Source organism: Phyllostomus discolor, chromosome 7, assembly GCF_004126475.2.
Source record: "Phyllostomus discolor isolate MPI-MPIP mPhyDis1 chromosome 7, mPhyDis1.pri.v3, whole genome shotgun sequence".
NCBI lineage: Eukaryota > Metazoa > Chordata > Mammalia > Chiroptera > Phyllostomidae > Phyllostomus > Phyllostomus discolor.
In genome coordinates, this window is record NC_040909.2 from 73,464,004 (window position 1) to 73,486,268 (window position 22,265).

The 22,265-nt window shown below is 41.0% G+C and overlaps 1 protein-coding gene across 3 annotated transcripts in view; it reads right to left on the minus strand.

The window, feature by feature from the left end:
- Positions 1 to 22,265, minus strand: part of SPIDR (scaffold protein involved in DNA repair) — a 389,382-nt gene that overhangs the window by 16,843 nt on the left and 350,274 nt on the right. For 2 of the 3 annotated variants that reach the window (XM_036031020.1, XM_036031021.1), the window contains exons 12-16: positions 19,529 to 19,667; positions 16,311 to 16,451; positions 16,157 to 16,216; positions 9,596 to 9,806; positions 8,751 to 8,903 (exon numbers count right to left, since the gene is read on the minus strand). In XM_036031020.1, the coding sequence (XP_035886913.1) occupies positions 8,751 to 8,903; positions 9,596 to 9,806; positions 16,157 to 16,216; positions 16,311 to 16,451; positions 19,529 to 19,667 (704 nt within the window). The remainder of the gene's footprint in view (positions 1 to 8,750; positions 8,904 to 9,595; positions 9,807 to 16,156; positions 16,217 to 16,310; positions 16,452 to 19,528; positions 19,668 to 22,265) is intronic. The other variant, XM_028518735.2, reaches the window with a different exon arrangement.

Consider the following 22,265-nt stretch of genomic DNA (forward strand, 5'->3'; position numbering starts at 1 on the left):
GAGTTCCTGATTCTTTTCAGTCTCACAGTTCTGTTGTTTGGGATGGGGTTAATTTATAGATGTCTTTCCCTAAGCACAGAGATACTGCACATTCTTCCTAGTTTTATTTTTGCACTTCTATTTATGATGACTGTTAACAGGAAAACTATATAAAACAAAAGAAATATATCCAAAAGAATAGACAATATAGGTCCACTCGGGAGACTTACATGAATATTCATAGCAGCATTATTTATAATGTCAAAAAAAAAAGGACATCAACTGATGAATGGGACAAACACAATGTGGTATATCTATCCAATGGAGAATTAAGCCATATAAAAGGATGAACCATGATAAATGCTACATGTGGATGAATTTTGAAAATATTCTGCTAAGTGAAAGCAGCCAGAAACAAAAGAACACATGTTATATAATTTCATTCTTATGAAATGTCCAGAATAGGCAAGTGTATAGGTTTATGATTGCCAGGGACTAGGCAGTGTGGGGATAATGGCACGACTATGTGAACACATGAGAAACCACTGAGTTGTGCATTTCATGATACAGAATTATTATATCTCAACTAAGCTGTTATTAAAAAATGGAATGCCACTTTGTATTCAAAGCCACTGCCATGTGTCAAGACAGAAAATGAAGTAGGAGACGGACTGCTGGACAAGATGGAGGTGTAGGCAGGAACACTTTGCCTCCTCACACAACCAAAAGAAGGACAAAAACAAATTTAAAAACAAAAATAAGCAGAACCGCCAGAAAATCTAACTGTATGGAAGTCTGACAACCAAGGAGTTAAAGAAGAAATATTCATCCAGACTGGTAGGAGGAGTGGAGACGGGCAGTGGGGGTGGAAAGGACATGCGGCAAGGCAGCAGCTGGAGGATGTGGGCAAGCAAGGAGGCTGCTGGCAGACCAGGCAAGGTGGAGGATGGTGGAGCAGCTTGGTTCCACATTTTTGTGCAGATAAAGTGGGAGGAACAACTGGGGAACAAGACAGATTGCACAACCTAAGGTTCCAGTACAGGGAAATAAAGCCTCAAAACCTTTGACTGAAAAAACCTGTGGGGGTTGAGGTGCCGGGAGAGACTCTCCTGTGAGACTATCCTGTGAGTTTCTCCAACAAAGGAGAAACCCACAAGGTCCTAGAATATACACAAACCTGCCCACCAGGGAACCAGCACCAGAAGGGCCCAATTTGCTTGTAGCAGCAGAAAGTGACTGAAACAAGCTGAGAGCTGGGGGAAGCAGGATTCTTCCTTCTAGGATTCGCGCCCCCCCCCCCCGCCCCCCACATACAGCACAGCGACGTGGGTTGCCCCACCCTGCCAAATACCTATGGCTCTGCCCCTTACTATGTAACAGGCATGCTGAAACAAAAAATATGGCTCAAATGAAAGAACAGATCAAAGCCCCTGAAAAACACAACTAAGCAATGAAGAGATAGCCAACCTATCAGATGCATAGTTCAAAACACTGGTGAATAGGATGCTCACAGAAATGGTTGAGTATGGTCATAACATAGAGGAAGAAGTGAAGGCTATGAAGAGTGAAATAAAGGAAAATATACAGGGAACCAAAAGTGAAAGGAAGGAAACTGGGACTCAAACCAACAGTTTGGATCAGAAGGAACAAACACTCAACCAGAACAGAATGAAGAAACAAGAATTCAAAAAAAATGAGGAGAGGCTTAGGAACCTCCAGGACAACTTTCAACATTCCAATATCCGTATCACAGGGATGCCAGAAGGAGAAGAGGAAGAGCAAGAAATTGAAAATGTAATTTGAAAAAATAATGAAGAAAACTTTCCCAATCTGGTGAAGGAAACAGGCTTCCAGGAACTCCAGGAAGCTCAGAGAGTCCCAAAGAAGTTGCACCCAAGGAAGCACACACCACGCACATCATAATTAAATTACCCCAAGATGAAAGATAAGGAGAGAATCTTAAAAGCAGCAAGAGAAAAGGAGACAGTTACCTACAAAGGGGTTCCCATAAGACTATCAGCTGATTTCTTAAAAGAAACCTTGCAGGCAACAAGGGGCTGGAAAAAAGTATTCAAAGTCATGAAAGACAAGGACCTACATCCAAGATTACTCTCTCCAGCAAAGCTATCATTTGGAATAAATGGGCAGATCAAGTGCATCCTAGAGAGGGTCAAGTTAAAGGAGTACCTCATCACCAAGCCCTTATTATATGAAATGTTAAAGGGACTTATCTAAGAAAAAGAAGATCAAAAACTATAAACAATAAAATCACAACTATCAATAACTGAACCGAAAAAAACAAAAATAAAAATAAAAATGAACTAAGCAAACAACTAGAACAGGACCAGATTCAGAGAAACGGATATCATATGGATGGTTATCAGTGGGAAGGGGGAGAATGGGAGAAAAAGTACAGGGAATAAGAAGTGTAAATAGTTATTACAAAATAGACAGGAGGAGGTTAAGAACAGTATGGGAAATGAAGAAGCCAAAGAACTTATATGTATGACCCATGGACATGAACTAAAGTGGGAGCATAATGATGGTGGGAGGGGCTACAGAGCAAAGGGGAGAGAAAAATAGGACAACCTTAATAGCATAATCAATAAAATATATTTAAAGAAAAAATATATAAATAGAAGGTGGGTGTTCAACATTATGAATGGACTGAATGCCACTGAATCACTCACTTTAAAATAGTTAATTTTATGTTTTACAAATCCCACCTATAAATTCTTTTTTTAAAAAATATGAAGTTCTTTAGAAAGTAGAAAAAAATCAGGTCTTCTCTCTCTCCAAGTATCTAAATTACTTTCCTCTTTTTACTTCTTTGTGGTACCCATTGGATATAGTTAAGACGGAGTTTTAAAAAATGGGTTAGCTACCTCTTGGAAAACCAGCTCTTCAGGTACATATTTTCTCATAATATCATGCTATAGATGATACTGATTTTTATAACAGGTCTTATAATAGGCTTCCATATAGCCTAACTAGTGTGGGGCATGGCAGTGACTTTTAGATGTGGGGCAGAGAACAACACTGGGGAGCTGCTCCATCATCCTTCTCTCTCCTCTCAGCTCATGACCAATCCTAGGTCTTGAGGGAGTTGCGCAGATGGGAGGAGAACAGGTAGCAACCAACAAGGAGAATGAAGATGGAAGGGAAGTCCCTAAAGTGGTAGGCTGTGAACAGGCTCTTGAGGAGCATGCAGTATATCAGCCATGGGACGCCTGTCCACACTGCATGCTCTGTCCTCACAGCCCAGCTGCCTGACCAGGTGCACTGTGCAGGTGAGCCAGGAGGAGTCACTGCACACAGTCTGCACAGAGTCCATTCAGCTTCCATAATTCTGGGTCTGTGCAATTCATCCTCTTGCCAACAACCAATCCCTGCTCAGAAGCACAGTCTATCTATGATGCTCACAGTGTTGCTTCACTTAAGAAAGCAAGCTTATCCTATAGCCTCCTTAGCATGACTGGGGAAAGCAGAGCTATACAGACCCAGCCCTGTCCCATGATCACCATATCTCTCCTCCAGCACATAAAGCTTTTATAAGTGCTCCAGGCACTTACTCTGTGGGTTTTCCATATGCTCACCCACCTGTCTGGAAGGCCTTTACCAATTCTGCCCAAAAAATCCTAATGACCCCAAGGCCACCCACCCACTGTGTGCTCTAGGCCCTCCAGCCCTCAGCCAGCCATCCCCATCTGTTGCAATGGAAACATTAAGATACCTAGCTTCTCCACTAGTCTGTGAGTACTTTAAGCCCCCTAAACCTCATGTGCATTATCTTATTTAATCCTCAACAACACTTTAAGGTTGATTCTCTTACCCGTTTTACAGATGAGAAAATGGAGGACCCAGATGACAGGTGACTTGTTAGTCTGCTTTCCTCAGGACCACTAGGCTATACACTATACTGCTCTCACTTCTCCTCATCCAATCACAATCTAAGTTATGTTTTGGTACTAACTCTACAAGAAGATGCACAGAAGAGAAAATCATCAAAATGGCCTCAATACAATGAACAAGCGCTCAGTCTCACAAGCAGACAGGAATGTGAATTAAAGCAACAGTGGGATCATTAATTTTGCTATTCATAAAAATCATAAAAGATTCAGAAATTTAGTAGTGGGCAAGAGTGGAGAAAATAAGAGTTCTGAGATATTACTTTTGGAAGTGTGAATTTTTGTATACTTTTTTGAAATTAATTTAGTAATACCTTTTCATCTTTTTTATTTTTTAAAGATTTATTTATTTTTAGAGAGAGGGGAAGCAAGGAAGATAGAGAGGGAGAGAAACATTAATGTGTGGTTGCCTCTAGCACACCTCTACTGGGGACCTGGCCCACAATCCAGGTATGTGCCCTGATTGGGAACCTTTAGTTCATAGGCCAGTACTCAATCTACTCAGCTACACCAGTCTCATCTTTTTTTAAATCCTCATCTGAGGACATGCTTATTGGTTTTAGAGAGAGAGGAAGGGAGAGGGAGAGAGGAAGGGAGAGGGGGGGGAGGGGGAGGGGGGGAGAGAGAGAGAGAGAGAGAAACATCAATCAGGTGCCTCCTGTGTATGCTCCAATCTGGGACTGCTGCAACCTTTTGGTGTATGGACAATGCTCCCACCAACTGACCCACCTGACCAGGGCTATCTTTTAATTTTAAGGATACAAAGACCAATAGTGTAGCCACTTTGCAAAATTCTTCAGCATTCCATCGTATGTTTAAACACAGGGTTACCATATGACCTAGCGATTCCATTCCTAGATACAGACCCCAAATTTAAAGTGTTCAAGCAAAAACTTGTCCACAAATATTCATAGCAGCATTGTTTAGCCAAAAAGTAGAAACAAACTGATATATATCAACTGATGAATGAATAAAAAAACCCTGGCATATCCATATATGTAATATTAAGCCATAAAAAGAAATGAAGTACTGATATATGCTACATCATGGATGACTCTGAAACCATTATGCTAACTACAAGAAGCCAATCATGAAAGGCCATGTAAATATCCAAAAAGGAAAATCTATAGAGACAAAAAGGAGATCAGTGCTTTCTTAAGACCAGGGTTTAGGGAAGGCACGGGAAAGGGGAGAAGTAATGGGAAGTAACAGACGTGGGCATGGCATTTACTTTTGGAATGATGACAATGTTGCAAAATTGGATTGTAGTGATGGTTACACAACCCTGTGACTCTACGAAAATAGTGAGTGAATTGTGATGTCAATTATATGTCAATAAAGATGCTTAAAAAACCCCAGCTTGTGTACCTCAGTGGACTGAGCGTGGGCCTGCAGACCAAAGGGTAACCGGTTGGATTCCCAGTCAGGGCACATGCCTGGGTTGCAGGTCAGGTCCCCAGTAGCGGGTGTGCGGGAGGCATCCACACATTGATGTTTTTCTCCCTTTCTCCCTCCCTTGCCCTCTCTCTAAAAATAAAATAAATAAAATCTTTTAAAAAATTAAAAAAGGGTACTTCTGGCCAAGATGGAGGCATAGGTGGACACACTGTGCCTCCTTGCACAACCAAATTTAAGGGCAACAAAAATTTAGAAACAACAAAACAACCAGAACGAAGAGAAAACTGTATGGAAGTCCAACAACCATTCATCCAGACTGGTAAGAGGGGCAGAGTTGGGTCTCGGCAGGGAAAAGCGGTGGCTGGCAGACCCGGGTGTGCAGGGCGCAGGTGGCAGTTGGCAGACCCCGGGCACGGGGAGGCAACGAGCAGACCCAGTGAGCTGTGGCTGAAGGTAGCAGGCTGCCTGCAGTCACACATTCACACCCAGATAAACCAGGTAAAAACTGACAGCAAGACAGACCATGCAACCCAGGGCTCCAGCAAAGGGAAATAAAGCCTAAAAGCATTCATTGAAAACACTTGTGGGGTTTGAGGTGCTGGGAGAGACTCCCAGCCTCACAGGAGAGTTAGCTGGAGAGACCCACAGGGTCCTGGAATGTACACAAGCCCACCCACATGGGAGCCAGCACCAGAAGGGCCCAATTTGCTTGTGGGAAGTGGCAGAGGGGACTGAAATCTGAGAGAAAGCAGAGCAAGTGCCATTATTCCCTCTCTGACCTTGTCCCCACATATAGCATCACAACCCAGCAACTGGCTTGCCCCACCCTGGTGAACACCTAAGGCTCTGCCCCTCATACACAACAGGTGCAACCAGACCCCCCTCCCCAAAATGGCTCAAATGGAAGAACCAATCAAAGCTCCAGAGCCAATAGTTTTAAGCAAACAAGAGATAGCCAACCTGTCAGATGCACAGTTCAAAGCACTGGTGATCAGGATGCTCACAGAATTGGTTGAATTTGGTCGCAAATTAGATGAAAAAATGAAGGCTTCACTAAGTGAAATGAAGAAAAATGCACAGGGAACCAACAGTGATGGAAAGAAAACTGGGTCTCAAATCAATGGAGTGGACCAGAATGAAAAAAAAACCCCCAAACATACAATCAGAAAAGAATGAAGAAAGAAGAATTCAAAAAAATGAGGAGAGGCTTAGGAACCTCCAGGACATCTTTAAACATTTCAACATCTGAATTATAGGATGTTGAAGAGGAAAAGCAAAAAGTGGAAAACTTATTTGAACAAACAATAAAGGAGAACTTCCCCAATCTGGCAAAGGAAATAGACTTCCAGGAAGTCCAGGAAGCTCAGAGAGTCCCAAAGAAGTTGGACCCAAGGAGGAACACACCAAGGCACATCATAATTACATTAGCCAAGATAAAAATGAAGGAGAGAATCCTAGAAGCAGCAAGAGATAAGGGGACAGTTACCTACAAAGAAGTTCCTATCAGACTGTCAGCTGATTTCTCAAGAGACCTTACAGGCAAGAAGGAGCTGGAAAGAAGTATTCCAAGACATGAAAGGCAAGGACCTACATCCCAGACTGTTCTACCGAGCAAAGCTTTCATTTACAATGGAAGGGCAGATAAAGTGCTTCTCAGATAAGGTCAAGTTAAAGGAGTTCATCATCACCAAGCCCTTATAAGATGAAATGTTAAAGGGACTTATCTAAGAAAAAGAAGATAAAAAATATGAACAGTAAAATTACAGCAAACTCACAGGCATTAATAACCACACCCAAAACAAAAGCAAACTAAGCAAACACCTAGAACAGGAACAGACCCACAGAAAAAGAGAACACATGGAGGGTTAGCAACAGGGGAGTGGGGGGGAGGAGGGGGGTAAAAGGTACAGAGAATAATTAGCATAGATGGTAGGTAGAAAATAGATGGGGGAGGGCAAGAATAGTATGGGAAATGTAGAAGCTAAAGAACTTATGACACATGGACATGAACTAAAGGGAGGGAATGTGGGTGGGAGGGGGTGTGCAGGGTGGAGGGGAATGAAGGGGGGAAATGGGACAGCTGTAATAGCATAATCAATAAAATATATTAAAATTTTTTAAAAAGATGCTTAAAAATATATGAACCCCAAGACCCTGAAAGCCTCCTGCATATAGATATCAGTAGGGACTGATGTAAAGCAAAACATTTATTTCAGTCTCGTTTATAACTACTTGCAAAAGAGAGGAGAAAAACACATTGGATTGTCCATCAGTGAAGGGATAATTTATTCATGTGAGGGAATATTATGTGACTATTAATATCTTCAGTTAGATCTCTATTTACTGCCTGATGGTCATCCCTGGTAGAGTTAAGTGAGGAAAGCAATAGATAGAATAACGTGTAGCAAACTATCTCATTTTGCAGTCATACATGCTCCCACTGAAGAGGTTGCAGCATGGTGAGTGTGTGGCAAGAGATCATCACCTTTCTCTTCATTCATCTTTCACTAGTTCCAATGGACAAGTGTTATTTTTATCACTAAAAATTTTTATAAAGTGAAAAAAAGTATTCATGCTATTTTTAGCTCCAGACTCATATATCCAACCAGCTACTGAAACATCTCCTTCTCAGCTCTCCAAGACACAACTAAGATTATCCCCTCAAAGCTGGCCTCTTCCACCATGTTCTACTTCATTTGACTACCATCTCCTGGTCATCTAAGCCAGAATCTTCGAGGTTATCACAAATGTTCTTGCCCTCTGCATATGCCTTGCACCCTCTGTACTAAATTCATTATCCAACATGTCAATTTCCCTCTTAACTAAGTCTACTCCGGGATTTACTTCACTCTGTGGACTGGTACTCACCTTTCTACTGGCTACTATCCAAGGCTCCAGCCCCTCCACTCTGCTCTGCAGAGATGGACATTGGACCCTGCTGTCTCTCTGCCAGAATGACAGAACACCTCACTCACCTGGGAGACCTGGCCCTTTCAGCTTCATCTCAGGTCACTGCCTCTACCCAGATGCCTCTTTTGCCTCCTTACAGACAAGTGCTTACCCACTCTATCCTGTCAGCAACCTTTATAAGTCCTGTTTTTTTCCCCCACTAGGTATCTTCCTGAACCCACCCCTTCACCTAATTAGTTCCCCGCTACTCTTGAGATCTCAGCCCAAGGCTCCTGTCGTTAGACAGACTTCAGTGACCTCCCCGACAAGGTGAGATGCTGCTGAGCAGCACCTGGGACACCTGGAAGGCTGTCCTTCCATATCTGGCTGTGTGCATATTTGACTTACATCTTTCTATACAGACTATAAATCTGAGAGGCAAGAACCTCTTCTGATTTTGTTCCTTATGTATCCAATGTCTAGAACATGTCAGGCACTCAACAAATACTCATTGACAAGTGTGATTTTTCAGAAAGTATAAAATAAATACCATTTCTAGTAAGATTAACTACCCACCTTGAATGCTGCAAATGGAGTTGACCTGAGTGACAGAATCCAGTTCATCAAGCTTGACAGGGCCAGCCAGCTCACAGGAGCAAGCCACAGAATCCACACCCAAAATGGGCTTTGGAAGCAAGAGGGCAGTGCGTTCAACACAAACAATCCGACCTGTCAACAGTCACATTTCAGATTACTGAACCACTGAAGAGAAAAGGGAGTTCCCTGCCAGTAAAGACAGTGTCCTTTGGTAGCCTCCCAGGAGCCATGTGGGCCAAGGGGCACAACTGGTAGCTCCATTCATTGTGGCCAGTGACACTTGCACTTTGCAGAAAGGAAGCCCCCAAGCTGCCAGTGTGCTAGGCTGAAAATACACACAAGGACTAGGTTCAAATTCAATTCAGAAAGGTGAATTTTATGGTATGCAAATTATACCTCAATAAAATTAAAAAATACATATACAGTTGAGGCACGATCCTAGTTTGCTTCTTTGAAAAAAAAGGCCGACTGATTTAAGTGTACATGTTTATAATTTGTAGCTTTTTGTTTTAAAAAGTAATGTTTTAGGCAATGGCTTTAAGTGGCTTCTGCATCTGTCAAGTGTGCCACCCACAGACAAACCTTGAGTGACCAATGATACCTCAAAGGGTTTGTCAGCACTGCAAGGGATTCTGGTTCTGTCCAGGAGGTCATGAGAAGGGTCAGTTCCATGGGCCTATTCCACTCCATATGCCTTGCCTGCAGCGGACCTAGTGAAGGGGCCAGCAGTTCCAGAGCAAGACAGAGGCATCTAGAAGCCAGAAAGCCATTTTATGGAATCTCTAAGTCACCACTGGATCAAAGCTGTCAAGAAGAAAGCATACCCTGGTCTCGGAGAGCATCTCTGAAGAAGAAGCAGTGAGGGGCAGCTTCGGTGAGCATCTCCAGGACTTCCTGGCCCAGCACACATGAGGAGGTCACACAGATCGGCAGGGTTTTGGGGAAGCCAGAGTTATTTTCATCCTGTGCTTGCAGGGTGGCATCAGTCACCATCAACCAAATCTCCCTTTGCTCCAGAAGAAGCAAACTGTTTAGCTACGAAACAGATAAGACTATTAACTTAACAGCTATTCTTATATCCAAAATAAAATTTTGAAAGCAATTATGTCAGATGACTAATATTTACATTAACATCATTTCAACAAATATTTAAAAGCATACAACAGACTTCATGTCTTGGTCACTAGCCCTCACTGACATGGCTGTGCCCTGAGAGCCCCAACCTTAAACCTGTTTAAAGGGATCCTTTGCTGTGATACAACTGCCCTTCCCTGGCACTAACTATTCTACTTGTCCTCTGACTTAGGAAGAATTCATTGTTTTTTTGCCTCCTGACCACACATTCATATGCCTATAAGGCTAATTACCACATTGTTAATATTTAGTACATATACATTCTTCTCTCCTGCTAAATGTCAGTTTCCTAAGGTTAGAAAATGTTATAACTGAATGTTTATAAACCTCACCCCTCAATTAATATGCTGAAGTCCTAATTTCCAATGTAATGGTAAAGGCAGGTAGGGCCTTTGTGGGGTAATTAGTCATAAGAGTAGAGCCCTCATAATGGGATTCGTGACCTTAAAAGAAAAGATCTGAGAGAGCTTGCTTATTCTCTTGGCTCTGTGCATTGAGAGGATACAAGGAGACGTCCTTTTGTGAACCAAGAGGATGGTGCTCCCTAAGAACCTGACCATGCTGACACTTTGATCTTGAGCTTCCATACTCCAGACTATAAGAAATAAATGTTTGCTGTTTAAGCCACCCAATCTGTGGTATTTTGTTACAGGAGTCCAAACTGACAATGACAGAATTACATCTTACGTGCCCTCAGATTTTGGTATAAAGCTGGTATCATATATTTGTTATATTTGCAAAAGTATTTAATTTTCTTTTTTCTTTCTTTTTTCCTTTCATTATAATTTTTTTCTGTAAATGTTTTAATGCCTTCTCAAGTTCATTAAAATGGCATCTTGCCCATTACAGTTGATCAGAGTTTAGGATTCAGTAGATGTAAATGGGGCCAAGGATTTGGCTGGGAAGACCCTTGTGGTCAGCAAGGTGGGCCATGAGAACCTGGTTGGTGTGAGGTTGATTTGGTTTTGCTGGCATGGTTGGTGTGATTAGGATGAGGACTCCACATGGCTAATTGAGAGGACTGGGCAGAGAAGGTGACTTGCATGGTCAGGAGCTGTGGGTTGGGTGGAGAAGGCAGCTCACGTGGTTGGGACGTTGATTATATACAGGAAATTAAATTAAGCTAAATTGAACAAAATGAGGGCCAGGTTTCTCATTGGTAAATAAATATGGAATTAGAAAACCCTAGAGTCAATTCTGAGATAAGAGTCTAGAGTTGGAGATATTGATGTAAAATCATGATAGAGATAGATGGGTAGATATACAGAACTAGATATGGTTATATGTATGTGTGCATGAGTTTACCCATATATACCTCCTTGCTCTGTCCAGTGAGAGGGCCAATGACATCCCAGTAGTACTGAGCCCACATAGTACCCAGATCTTGCCTTCTGTCATTCAAAAAAAAAAAAAAAGCCAATCTTTAAAACCAACTAGGGCTCCTGAAGAAATGGCTGATTTCAGGGCACAAAAACCACAAGATTAGTTTGAAACATCTTATTGTGTCAGAAAAAAAGGAAGTACTCAAAGGAGGATTTTATCCAAAGGACACAGGAGCTAGCTTGAATCTGGGAAAGTTTGGGTATTAAAATAAACTATAGTAAAAGTTACAATCCACTGAATAAAAACTGAAAACTGAATCCACTGGTCTACACTGACATAAATAAGTGAATACATAAATAATCAGGGAAATGAAAAGATTCTAATTATAACCAAATGCCTATTCTTTAATGTAGGAAGAATGCTGGAATTAGAAAATTACCATTTGGCCACTATCAGAGTAATAATTCAGGCAAGAATCATATGGGTGCTAAAACAAGTGGGTAAAAGTTTGATAATACATAAGATATTTATATAGACTCAATGTATCTTCCTGCAAAATATTTGTTAGTTATTATTATGACATATTTATTAGTTAACTTTAGAGTGGAGAAACCTGGAAAATAACATCTTTATCAATTGATAAAATATCATAGCACTGGACAGATCGACTGCATGCCCTCTGATATGAACATGGTATTTTCATGTGGTGTTACTGTCAAAAATGCATAATATGAATGCATTCATGAGATAAAGCAAAAATAAATGGAGGGACATTCAATTAGGTAACTGGCCTCTATTCTTGTAAAATATCAAGGTCCTAAAAGATAAGCAAAGATGATGAAATGTTCCATTTGAAGGAGATGAATGAGTCATGACAACTAAGTGCAATACATGATCTATACTGGACCTTGGAGTTATAAAGATTTTTTTAGGAACAGCTGACAAAATCACATTAAAAATGGTAAATATGTCAAGAAGGGTAAAGATTTATTTCTACAAGATTATTTGAAGTTGAGTTTTTCTGATAGTCTTCAAAGATTTTAGATACTCTTTGTAAATAGGCTGGATTTAGCGTATTGTCTCTTTTTAAACATCTTAATGGAACCAAAATGGTCTTTCTTTGAAATTAACTATCAAATCATCTTTATCATTGGGTTATGAACAAAGTCAGTAATAATAATATCCTCTGTAAAAATGTTGCCACAGAGCTGTAATAGAATAACAATAAAAAATTATTAAAAAAATGTTGCCACAGACAATTAGACCCTCAAGGAGTCTCTCCCATCAGCCAGGATGGCGCAGGGGGAGGTTTGTACACCAAGCATGCCAAAAGCTACAGGGCTTGAGTGTTCCAAAAGCTAGCAAGGAAAAAAAAAAAAGCTCTCTCCAACCTATACCTATAAGAACTGTTGGCTTGAGCATTGCAGAGGGATGGTCTTTGAGATGGGAGGCCACCATTCTCCCAGGTCACGTGACACCAGATAAACCCTTGTTCCTTTTGCACCAGCACCTGCCTCACAAATTTGGCTTTTGTGGCAGATAGCCAAACGTGCATTTTCAGTTATAAAAAACACAAAAATCAAATTAATTCATACCAGTACTATCAATCTTACTGCTAAAGTTTTATTAAAAACAATCTCTTCTACACAAAAATACTCTATTAATTTTTGACAAAGTTGAAAAAGCAAATTAATGAAGGAAGAATAGCCTATCAACAAACAGTGGAACAAGTACACATCCACTGGCAAAAAAATGAACCTTGATCTAAATGACACACTTCATACAAAAACCAACACAAAATGTATCACAGACTTAATGTAAAATTATAAATCTTCTAGAAAAGAGGAACCTTGGGACCTAGCACTAGGCAAAGAGGCTTGACTTATCTTAGACTTGCCAACAAAAGTAAGATCCCTAAGAGGAAAAGTTAATAAATTTGACCACATAAAAATTAGAAACTTTTGCCCAACAAAACCCCTGCTGAAAGTATTAAAGAACAAATTATAGATCCTGAGATATATTTACAAATCATTTATCTGACAAAAGCTTTATATAGAATATATAAAGAACTTCAAAAGCTCAACAATAAACAAATGATCCAATCAGAAAATGGGCAAAAGAGATTTATGAGCATTTCGCCAAAAAGGATATACAGATGCAAATAAACACCTGAAAAGATGCCCAAGATTATTTGTTTTCTGGATGAATCTGTAGAGAATGTTAATTGAGAAGAGCCAGTCTCAGAAAGAGCTGTTACAAACTGAATTGTGACACTCCAAAAAATTCTCTTGCAGGTCTAATTCCAGTACCTCAGAATGTGGCCTGATTTGGAAGAAGGGTATTTGCTAATTTTACCACATTAAGGCATCATTACAGGGCGCTAATCCAATGTAACTCATGTCCTTAGATAAAGGGGAAATGTGGACACAGAGGGAAGACCCAGTGATGGCACAGACAGTGAAGATGGCCATGGGACTGGAGTGATGCATCTAAAATCAAGGAAGGTCGAGGACTGCCAGCAAACAACAGAAGCTGCAAGAGGAAAGAAAGGAATGTCCCCTAGAACTGTCATAGGAAACAGTCCTACCGAAACCTTGACTTTAGACCTTTAGCCTCCAGAAGCACGAGACAATACTTTTCTGTTGTTTTAAGTGATCTAGTTCTTGGCACTTTGCACAGCAGGCTTAGGAAATGAATACCAATATACAGGAGTGTGTGCAAGTAGTTTACAGTTGTTAGTGTGCAGAACACAGAGTTTATTCCTGTATTATTATTTATTATATTATTTGTATTACAACTGCTACAAACCTACTTTTACCCACCCCTCTATACTGCATGTTTCTATTTCTGTAACCATCATAAAATAACAACCATAATGATAAGAACAGATCAGTGGTTGCCAGGGGTGAGGGGATGACAACGGGTATGGGTGTGACTATAATGGGAACATTACGGAGTCTGTGGTACAGCTGGACATACTGATTGTGGTGGAGATTATGCAAGGCTACACATGTGACAAAACTGATAAAAGTTACACATATAGGTGTACATACATGCACATATGTATGAATGGTGAGATCTGAACAAGCTCCATGAATTCTGCCAATATCCGTCTTGGCTTTGATATTGTACTGTGGTTACTGCGGGTATGGGATGTTGGTGTAGGGGAGGGTGCACAGGAACTCCCTATATATTTCTTTGCAATCATTGTGAATCTAAAATTTTTGAATAATTAAAACAAAAGTTAAGTACAAAAAATACTTTTTATGACTTAGTCATTAGTATAGTATTAATACAACCAAATCTTTTTTGATAACTCATGTTCTTTCAGTGGCTCATGGTGCTATTCTAAAAGTCAGCTCACACTACAGAATGTGTTGGCTTAACCACATAGTGGGTCCAGGACTTAGCTTACTTCAATTCCTCTCTGAGGAAGTTGATTCTTGGTGATTCCCTTTCCCACAAAAGCAGAATACAGGAGGTATTATTCACTAAAATTCTTTATAGTAAATTGTGGAATCTGTTCAATTGGGTTCTGAATCCTTGACTGTTTCCTAAGTACTACCAACCCCGAGGTACGCAGTCCACTGAAAGGCATGGTTGCAGGCAGGCTGTACTTGAACTGATAGGAACCTATTTCTCTTCAGGAAACTCAGAACAGGAGGGGACCAGATAGTCTACAGTTTGTCTTTCTCTGCCCTAGGGCTCCCAATGGGGTGGGTGGTTGAGATCTGGCCATGGTGTGAGTACTTGACATGCACTTTCTTTGCCTTCCACCTCTGGTCTCATTTGCAAGGCTGTGGGTGGATTAAGCTCTGTGGGCAAGAACACGTGGCATAACCACCATGAGATTGCTGTTCTTGTCCCTGAGGTCAGCATTCTACCTGCGGCATAAACAGCAACTGTACAGTGAACCACTGCCTGATGTCCCAGCCCCACAATTTGGAATGCACTTTAGAATAATAGGAATAATAGGTGTGTACAGTCAGCCTTCAATCTGCCTCAGACTCAGAACATAGGAAATTTATCAGGGGACCAGACCTTGATCTCAATGGGGCCAGTCCTCATTGCTATTGAGCTAGATGCAAGGATAGCTCACAAGGAGCACTGTTGAATGACTAATGTCAATTACTCTCTTATTCCTTGGAAGAGGCACCAATTAGCTATCAAATGACTAAAAGGTGAACAAGAAAGGAAAACAAGGACTGAACAATGGGAGATTCTATACATCTCTCAGGTGACTGAGACATGGATGTTCCTCTATTAGTTAAGGTCCAACAGAGGTTTCCTGTGGAACTTATATCATGTGTTGAACTTGGCAAAAACATCTCTTCCCCTTGTCTATTCTTAGCTGATCTGTTGAACAGCAAGGAAGCAAACCAGAAGCTCCACTAGGCCGCCAAATGGCTAGAACTGCCCAGGCCCTCCCGGGTACCACAGGATTTCCTCCAAGAGTTTAAGGCTTTCAGAACTTCTGAGTGTTAGTTCTGAGAAGTGGCTGAGTTCAATCCTGACATTCCTACTTCACCACATTACTGGGGTATCAGCTTCTCTTTCTTTTTTACTATCTCCCTATGTGTCCAAAAGGAACCAGGATTACTAGAATGAGAATCTTCCAGGGTAGGGTTACCCCCAGGTCAATTTATACCTCAGTACTTAACATAGTGGCTAGCAAACCACACCTGCTCAAGAAATGGATTTATTACTTCTTCAGCACGAAGTATGCATAACTGGATGTTTAAAATGCTTTTCTATTTTGGTACTCCATTAGTTTCTAAAGGGATGAACAATCCTTTAATAAACTTTATAACACCTTATGCATTAAACATGTTATGAGAGGGGGGAGGGAGGGAGAAGAAAGGGAATTGGAAGAAGAAGAAGGGGTAAAAGTAGAGGAAGAGGAAGAAGGAAAAGAGAGATGAGATTACCAGTGGTCTTTGATAAATCACTCTGGCATAGAAACTGCAACGGGTACCAAGATCATCAGTCTGGAAAGGCATTGAAAAAGATTAGTATCATCACGCAAAACACACAGATACAAAAATAAGTAATTTAAGACCTTGTTAGAAACAAAGGCATTACCTGGAGAATTTCTCTTAATGAGCGAGGAATTGGAGGCTGGTACAGTTTAGAAATGGGATCTTCAATTACATCAATTTGTCCCAGATTTGGATGAGCAGTGAGGATATAACAGAAGCTAGGAAGAGGAAGATGAGTTTTTACCTGTTTGAAATGAAGGCAGATGTAGAATATGAATGTATTGTTAAAAGACTCAAATATAAAATTGAGTCCTTAATATATACATATTTATTCATAGGTGCATAATATCTCTGCAAGGCTCATAAATTTCTATATAAGAAACAGATTATGTTGTTTTTCTTGGGAACCAAGTATAAAACCTTGTACTTTTGAATTTATTCTCAATTCAAGATTTCACTTTAGATATTTATTGTTCAGAGTATACTGAAAACATCATTTAGAAACTTCTTCCTCTCAAATAATCTAGGAATGGGCTCTTTTTAAAAAAATTAAATTTATTGTGGTGACCCTGGGTTATAAAATTATATTGGTTTCAGATGTACAGTTCTATCATCTATATATTATATTGTGTGTTCACCACCCCAAGTCAAGTCTCCTTCCATCACCATTTACAACCCCTTTACCCTCTTCTTCTTCCCCCCAACCCCCTTTCCCTCTGGTAATAGCCATACTGTTGTCTTGTTCTTTTTTCCCCTTAATCCCTCTACCCCAGCCACCCCTGCCCAACACCACCCCTGATAGCTGTCAGCCTATTCTCTCTGAGTCTGTCTCTATTTTGCTTGTTGGTCCATTTTGTTCACTAGATTACACATATAAATGAAATCATATGGTATTTGTCTTTCTCTGACTGGCTTATTTCACTTAGCATTATGCTCTCCAGGTCCAACTATGCTGTCACAAAGGGTAAGATTTCCTTCTTTTTTTTTTTAAGTATTTTTATTGATTATGCTATTACAGTTTTCCCAATTCCCCCCCCCCCCCCTTTATCCCCCCTGTGCCCTGCACCCCAACCCTCCAGCATGTCCATGAATTATACATATAAGTTCTTTGACTTCTGTTTCCCATACTATTTTTATTGCTCCTTGTGTATTTTATGCCTACTAATTATGCTGCTTCTTCTCTGTACCTTTCCCCCACTATTCCTCCCTTCCCCTTCCCCACTGAAAACCCTCCATGTGATGTCCATTTCTCTGATTTTGTTTCTCTTCTAGTTGTTTGCTTAGTTTTTGTTTTCATTTCCTTTTTTTAGGTTCATTTGTTGATAGTTGTGAGTTTGTTGTCATTTTATTGTTCATATTTCTGATCTTCTTTTTCTTAGATAAGTCCTGCTAACATCTCATATAATAAGGGCTTGGTGATGATGAACTCCTTTAACTACACCTTATCTGGGAAGCACTTTATCTGCCCTCCATTCTAAATGATAGCTTTGCTGGATAGATTAATCTTGGATGTAGGTAGGTCCTTGCCTTTCATGATTTGGAATACTTCTTTCCAGCTCCTTCTTGCCTGTAGGTGTGTTTTGAGATATCAGCTGATAGCCTTATGGGCACTCCTTTGTAGGCAACTCTCTCCCTTCCTCTTGCTGCTTTTAGGATTCTCTATCTTTAAACTTGGGTAACTTAATGATGATGTGCCTTGGTGTGTTCCTCTTTGGGTCCAACTTCTTTGGGACTCTCGGCTTCCTGGAAGTCTACTGCCTCTGCCAGATTGGGGAAGTTTTCCTTCTTTATTTGTTCAAATAAGTTTTCAGTTTCTTGCTGTTCACCTTCTGGCATCCCTACGTAATTCAGATATTGGAATGTTTCAGGTTGTCCCACAGGTTCCTAAGTCTCTCTTCACTTTTTTGAATTTTTGTTTCTTTACTCTGTTCTGATTGTTTATTTTTCCCTTTTGTTCCAAATCGTTGCTTTGGGTCCTGGTTTCCTTCTTGTCACTGTTGGTTTCCTGAATATTTTGCTTCATTTCATTTTGGGTATCTATCATTTGCTTTTTCATTTTTCAACCAAGCTCAATCAGTTCTGTGACCATTTTGATTACCAGGGCTTTAAATTCTTCATCACATAGGTTGGCTATCTCCTCATTGCTTAGCTCTCTTTCTGAAGTTTTGCTCTGTTCTCTCATTTGGACCGTATTTCTTTGTCTTGGTGCACCTGTTAAGTTGTAAGGGGGCGGGGCCTTAGGTATACACCAGGGCAGGGCAACCTTTTTTGCTGTGCTGCAGTGCTGCCTGTGGGAGAGGGGCCAGAGAGGGAACCATGCTGCCCACCTGCTTGTTTCTAGCCCACTTTCCAATGGACTCTTGTGTGAGACTGGGAGTTTCTCCCACCAGGGCAACTGCTGTGGTCCAAGGTCAACTCTGAGTCCCAGTTTCGCCTTCTGCCAGCCCTGCCCACATGGTCTGCTGCCTTGCCACAGGTTCTTACTGGTCTGGTTGTTCTGGCTTTTTCTTTAATTCCTTAGTTGTTGGAGTTCTATGCAGTTGATTTTCTGGCACTTCTGGTTGTTTATTGATTTTAGATTGGTTGTTACCCTTCTTTTGGTTGTATGAGGAAGCAAAGGGTTTCTTCTTATGCCTCCATCTTGGCCAGAGCTCCCAGATTTCCTTCTTTTATATGGCCAAATAGTATTCCATTGTGTAAATGTGCCACAGCTTTTTTTTTTTTTAAATCGGAAATGGGCATTTTGGACAACAATTTTGCTGGTCTATCTATTACTGTACAGAGTCATAGCCTTAGCACTTTGCTAAGGAGTCAGCTGCTACACAAATAAGATGACCCCCAACTTCCTGCTTTGGGAACTATGGCTCAAGCAGTACTAGCCAGCCTGGTGGATAAGGCTCAAGGTGGAGAAGAGTGGACATGTTTTAATCAGTCAGTTTTGCTACTTATAAGCAACTACCATACACAATTTGATGAGGCAGGAAAATGGAAGTTCCTGGCTAACCTGGTGGCTGTATGAATATCCATAGATTCTATTTATTAGGTTATGTGAGTTTCTGCTCTAATTGGTCATTAGAAACTGTTGGGGGATGGTGCCTTGTGTCTTGTATAATATGAGGCTAAGACCCTAATTGTTGACCTAATGATTATATTTTAAAAACACTACCATAAATAACCTCAAGAATACTGTAGCCCAGCAAGAAAAGCAATCAGAGCTTGGATTTAGGAATGTGAGTGGGTCTGAATTTGGGTCCTGGCTCATGCTCCCTGGACCTGGGCTTCTCGGGGAGTGGACTGCAGAGGCAGCACATGGTGCAGCACTTGGCACATCTGGTGGTGACCCAGGGAGAGTTCCTTGAATGCTGAGATTACCTCTTCACAGGCCTGGCTGTGGCCAGGTGCTTTCAGAGGCATCAATGGAGGCCACAGAGTGTCAATCAAACTGAAAAGTCCTGCTGTCCTGGAAAAAGAGAAGATGCTATCAAAAGTATTCATCACTAAAGTCAATTATTAAATACCTGGTCAATGAGCTGGTCATAGGTAGATGTGCTTAACAGACACCAGCCCTAATGCCAGGGAGCCATCAATCAGAATAAGTGGCAATTCAGATGGAAAAGAGTGTCACACACACACACACACAACAGGCCTTCAGACCTGACTCAAAAGAACAGGAAGGGGATGGGATTGTTCATTAAATTATAATACATCAGCACAATGAAATATACAGCTATTGCAATGGTTACATAGAAAATATTTAAGAATGAAACAGTATTTATGTGCATTCAAAATCACCCTTGAAGTCCTAGAAAAGCCAAGAAATCCCTTTTCTAGGAAAATATTAACTCTTGGAAATCAAGATATGAGAGTAACAACAGCTACTAATGATTACTTAGAACTTTATTATGGGCCAAGGACCTTTAAGCATTTCACACATACAGTATAACGTTTAAGTTTCATGATAACCCTATTTGTGCAGATAAAAATCATAGCAAGTTAACTGACTTGCTCAAGGTTACACTTTCTAGCAATACAGAGTAGTTGAGCCTCAGAGAGATAAAAAGTATTTCTTCAGAGTCCTTACAGCCACCATATGCCCTCCATTGCCCATGGCAAAGCTGACAAGGCAGTGTTCCCACGTGCCCTACGAAGGGTCCATACCACGCACACAGCACGCTGTGGGAGAGCACAGAAATTCTAGGGGCTACTACCAGGAGCGAGAGGTTGAACCCAACTTCAGGTCAAACCACTGCACAAGAACTGCTGACATTTTAAAACTTCCTCAAGACAGGTATCATCTGGGTGCAAGTTACTTCTTGTTTGCTACTAGGGCATCACAGCATCCTTGGAGATCCTGAAAGTGAGAATGGTAATAGGAGAGCCCTGGGACAGCTGTGCTGAAGAGCAGCCGAGCACATCCTCACGGCCCCAGTGCTGGGACTGCAGGGGTGGGAGGGTGTCTGCACATATACTTGGGGATACTGATCTTATCCCCAAGGTGTTTCTAGGTTAGGCTGAGGGAGGCTATAGTTGAATGGGGGTCTGGAGGAAAAAAAAATGAAACTAGAGAATCAAAGAAATCATTGAAAAATTTAAAGTAACTGAAGAAGAGAGAAGAACCAGTAGTAATAGAATGGGTTATGTTACAGCAGGCAGGAAACTGGAACAAAGTATCCCCTCTCTTTAAAGAAAAGCAAGAGTGTAAGTCACATTGCACAGTTCACCTTTCTAACTAACCATGACTACTTTCATTTGGTACAGGTGAAAATGCTCAGAGAAGAAGGAAGTGTTAAACCATCACTGCACACCTCCTAGATCCAAAAATGAATGCAGTATTAAAAAAAGACTATCTCCTTTTCCCAGCTTTTTCTCTTCTGAGGAACTGTCAAGTATCTTCAGGGTTACATAGTGCTTTTTCATCATTCAAATTTTTTTTTAATTTACTGATTTGAGAGAGACAGAGAAAGGGGGAGGAGAAAGAAGGAGAAGAAGGAGGGGGGAGGAGGAAGAGGAGAAGGGAGGAGGAGGAAAAGGAAGAGGAAGAGGAAGAAGGAGAGAGGAGAAACATTGATTTGTTGTTTCACTTACTGCTGCATTCACTGGTTGATTCTTACATGTGCCCTGACTGGGGATTGAATGCTGCAAGCTTGGTGTATCAGGACGATGGTCTAACCAACTGAACTATGGCCAGGACAGTGCTTTCATCATTTAGTAGGCTGTTTATTCATGAGGATAACCAGCTGCTGGGGTGAGACTGGGGATGGGAGTGGCTCATAGCATTGTCTTGGGTGTCAAGCTGGGCGCAACAGCCCATGCCATGTTGGAATCCACTCTGAAGCACAAGCTGTGCACGTGTGGGACTGCATCCCTGCAGGACCACAGGGTCTTTCCTGTCAGTCTGAAGTTGCTCCTGCCTACCTAGAAACCCTACCTCATCCTCTCTTCCTAGGGCCTGCCATTGGAAATGGGATTGTGTGGTTACTGTTGCTTGTATCCTTGGAAGAATGGCAGCCTCTTGAGAGCAGGCTCTGTGGCTGTTCTCCATGGACTCCTTCACACTTAGATGAAGGTCTGGCACTAAAGAGGTGCTTAACCCTTGGATGAAAGAGGGAAGGTGTGTGGGTCTGTGCTAACAGGGCCACCCAACACCTCTCCCAGTCTCATGCTAGAGTAGATACTACTCTAGCATCTCCTACGTAGCAAGTTGTCCCTCAGTGTTTTCATTTGAAAATTTTACATAAGCTTTTATTTTTCTTTTAAGAAATCTATCGCTTCCAACAAATTTTCTTTCACCTAATCTCACTCATTCATTTAATTAATGTAGTATCAGGCTCTTTGCTAGTTGGAAATAGAGTTTAGACATAATTTAAGAAAAATAGAATGTCTTCCAGAAGGTAGTTTATGTCACTTAATATCAGTTTATGTCATCCTCATACACACAAAAGACAACCTTAAATGAATTAAACATGTATTTTAATACTGAAATGAATTTCCCTCAAAGGTTTGGTTTACTAGAGCAGACATTACTAAATGTCCCAGAAGACCACTAACAAATTGACAG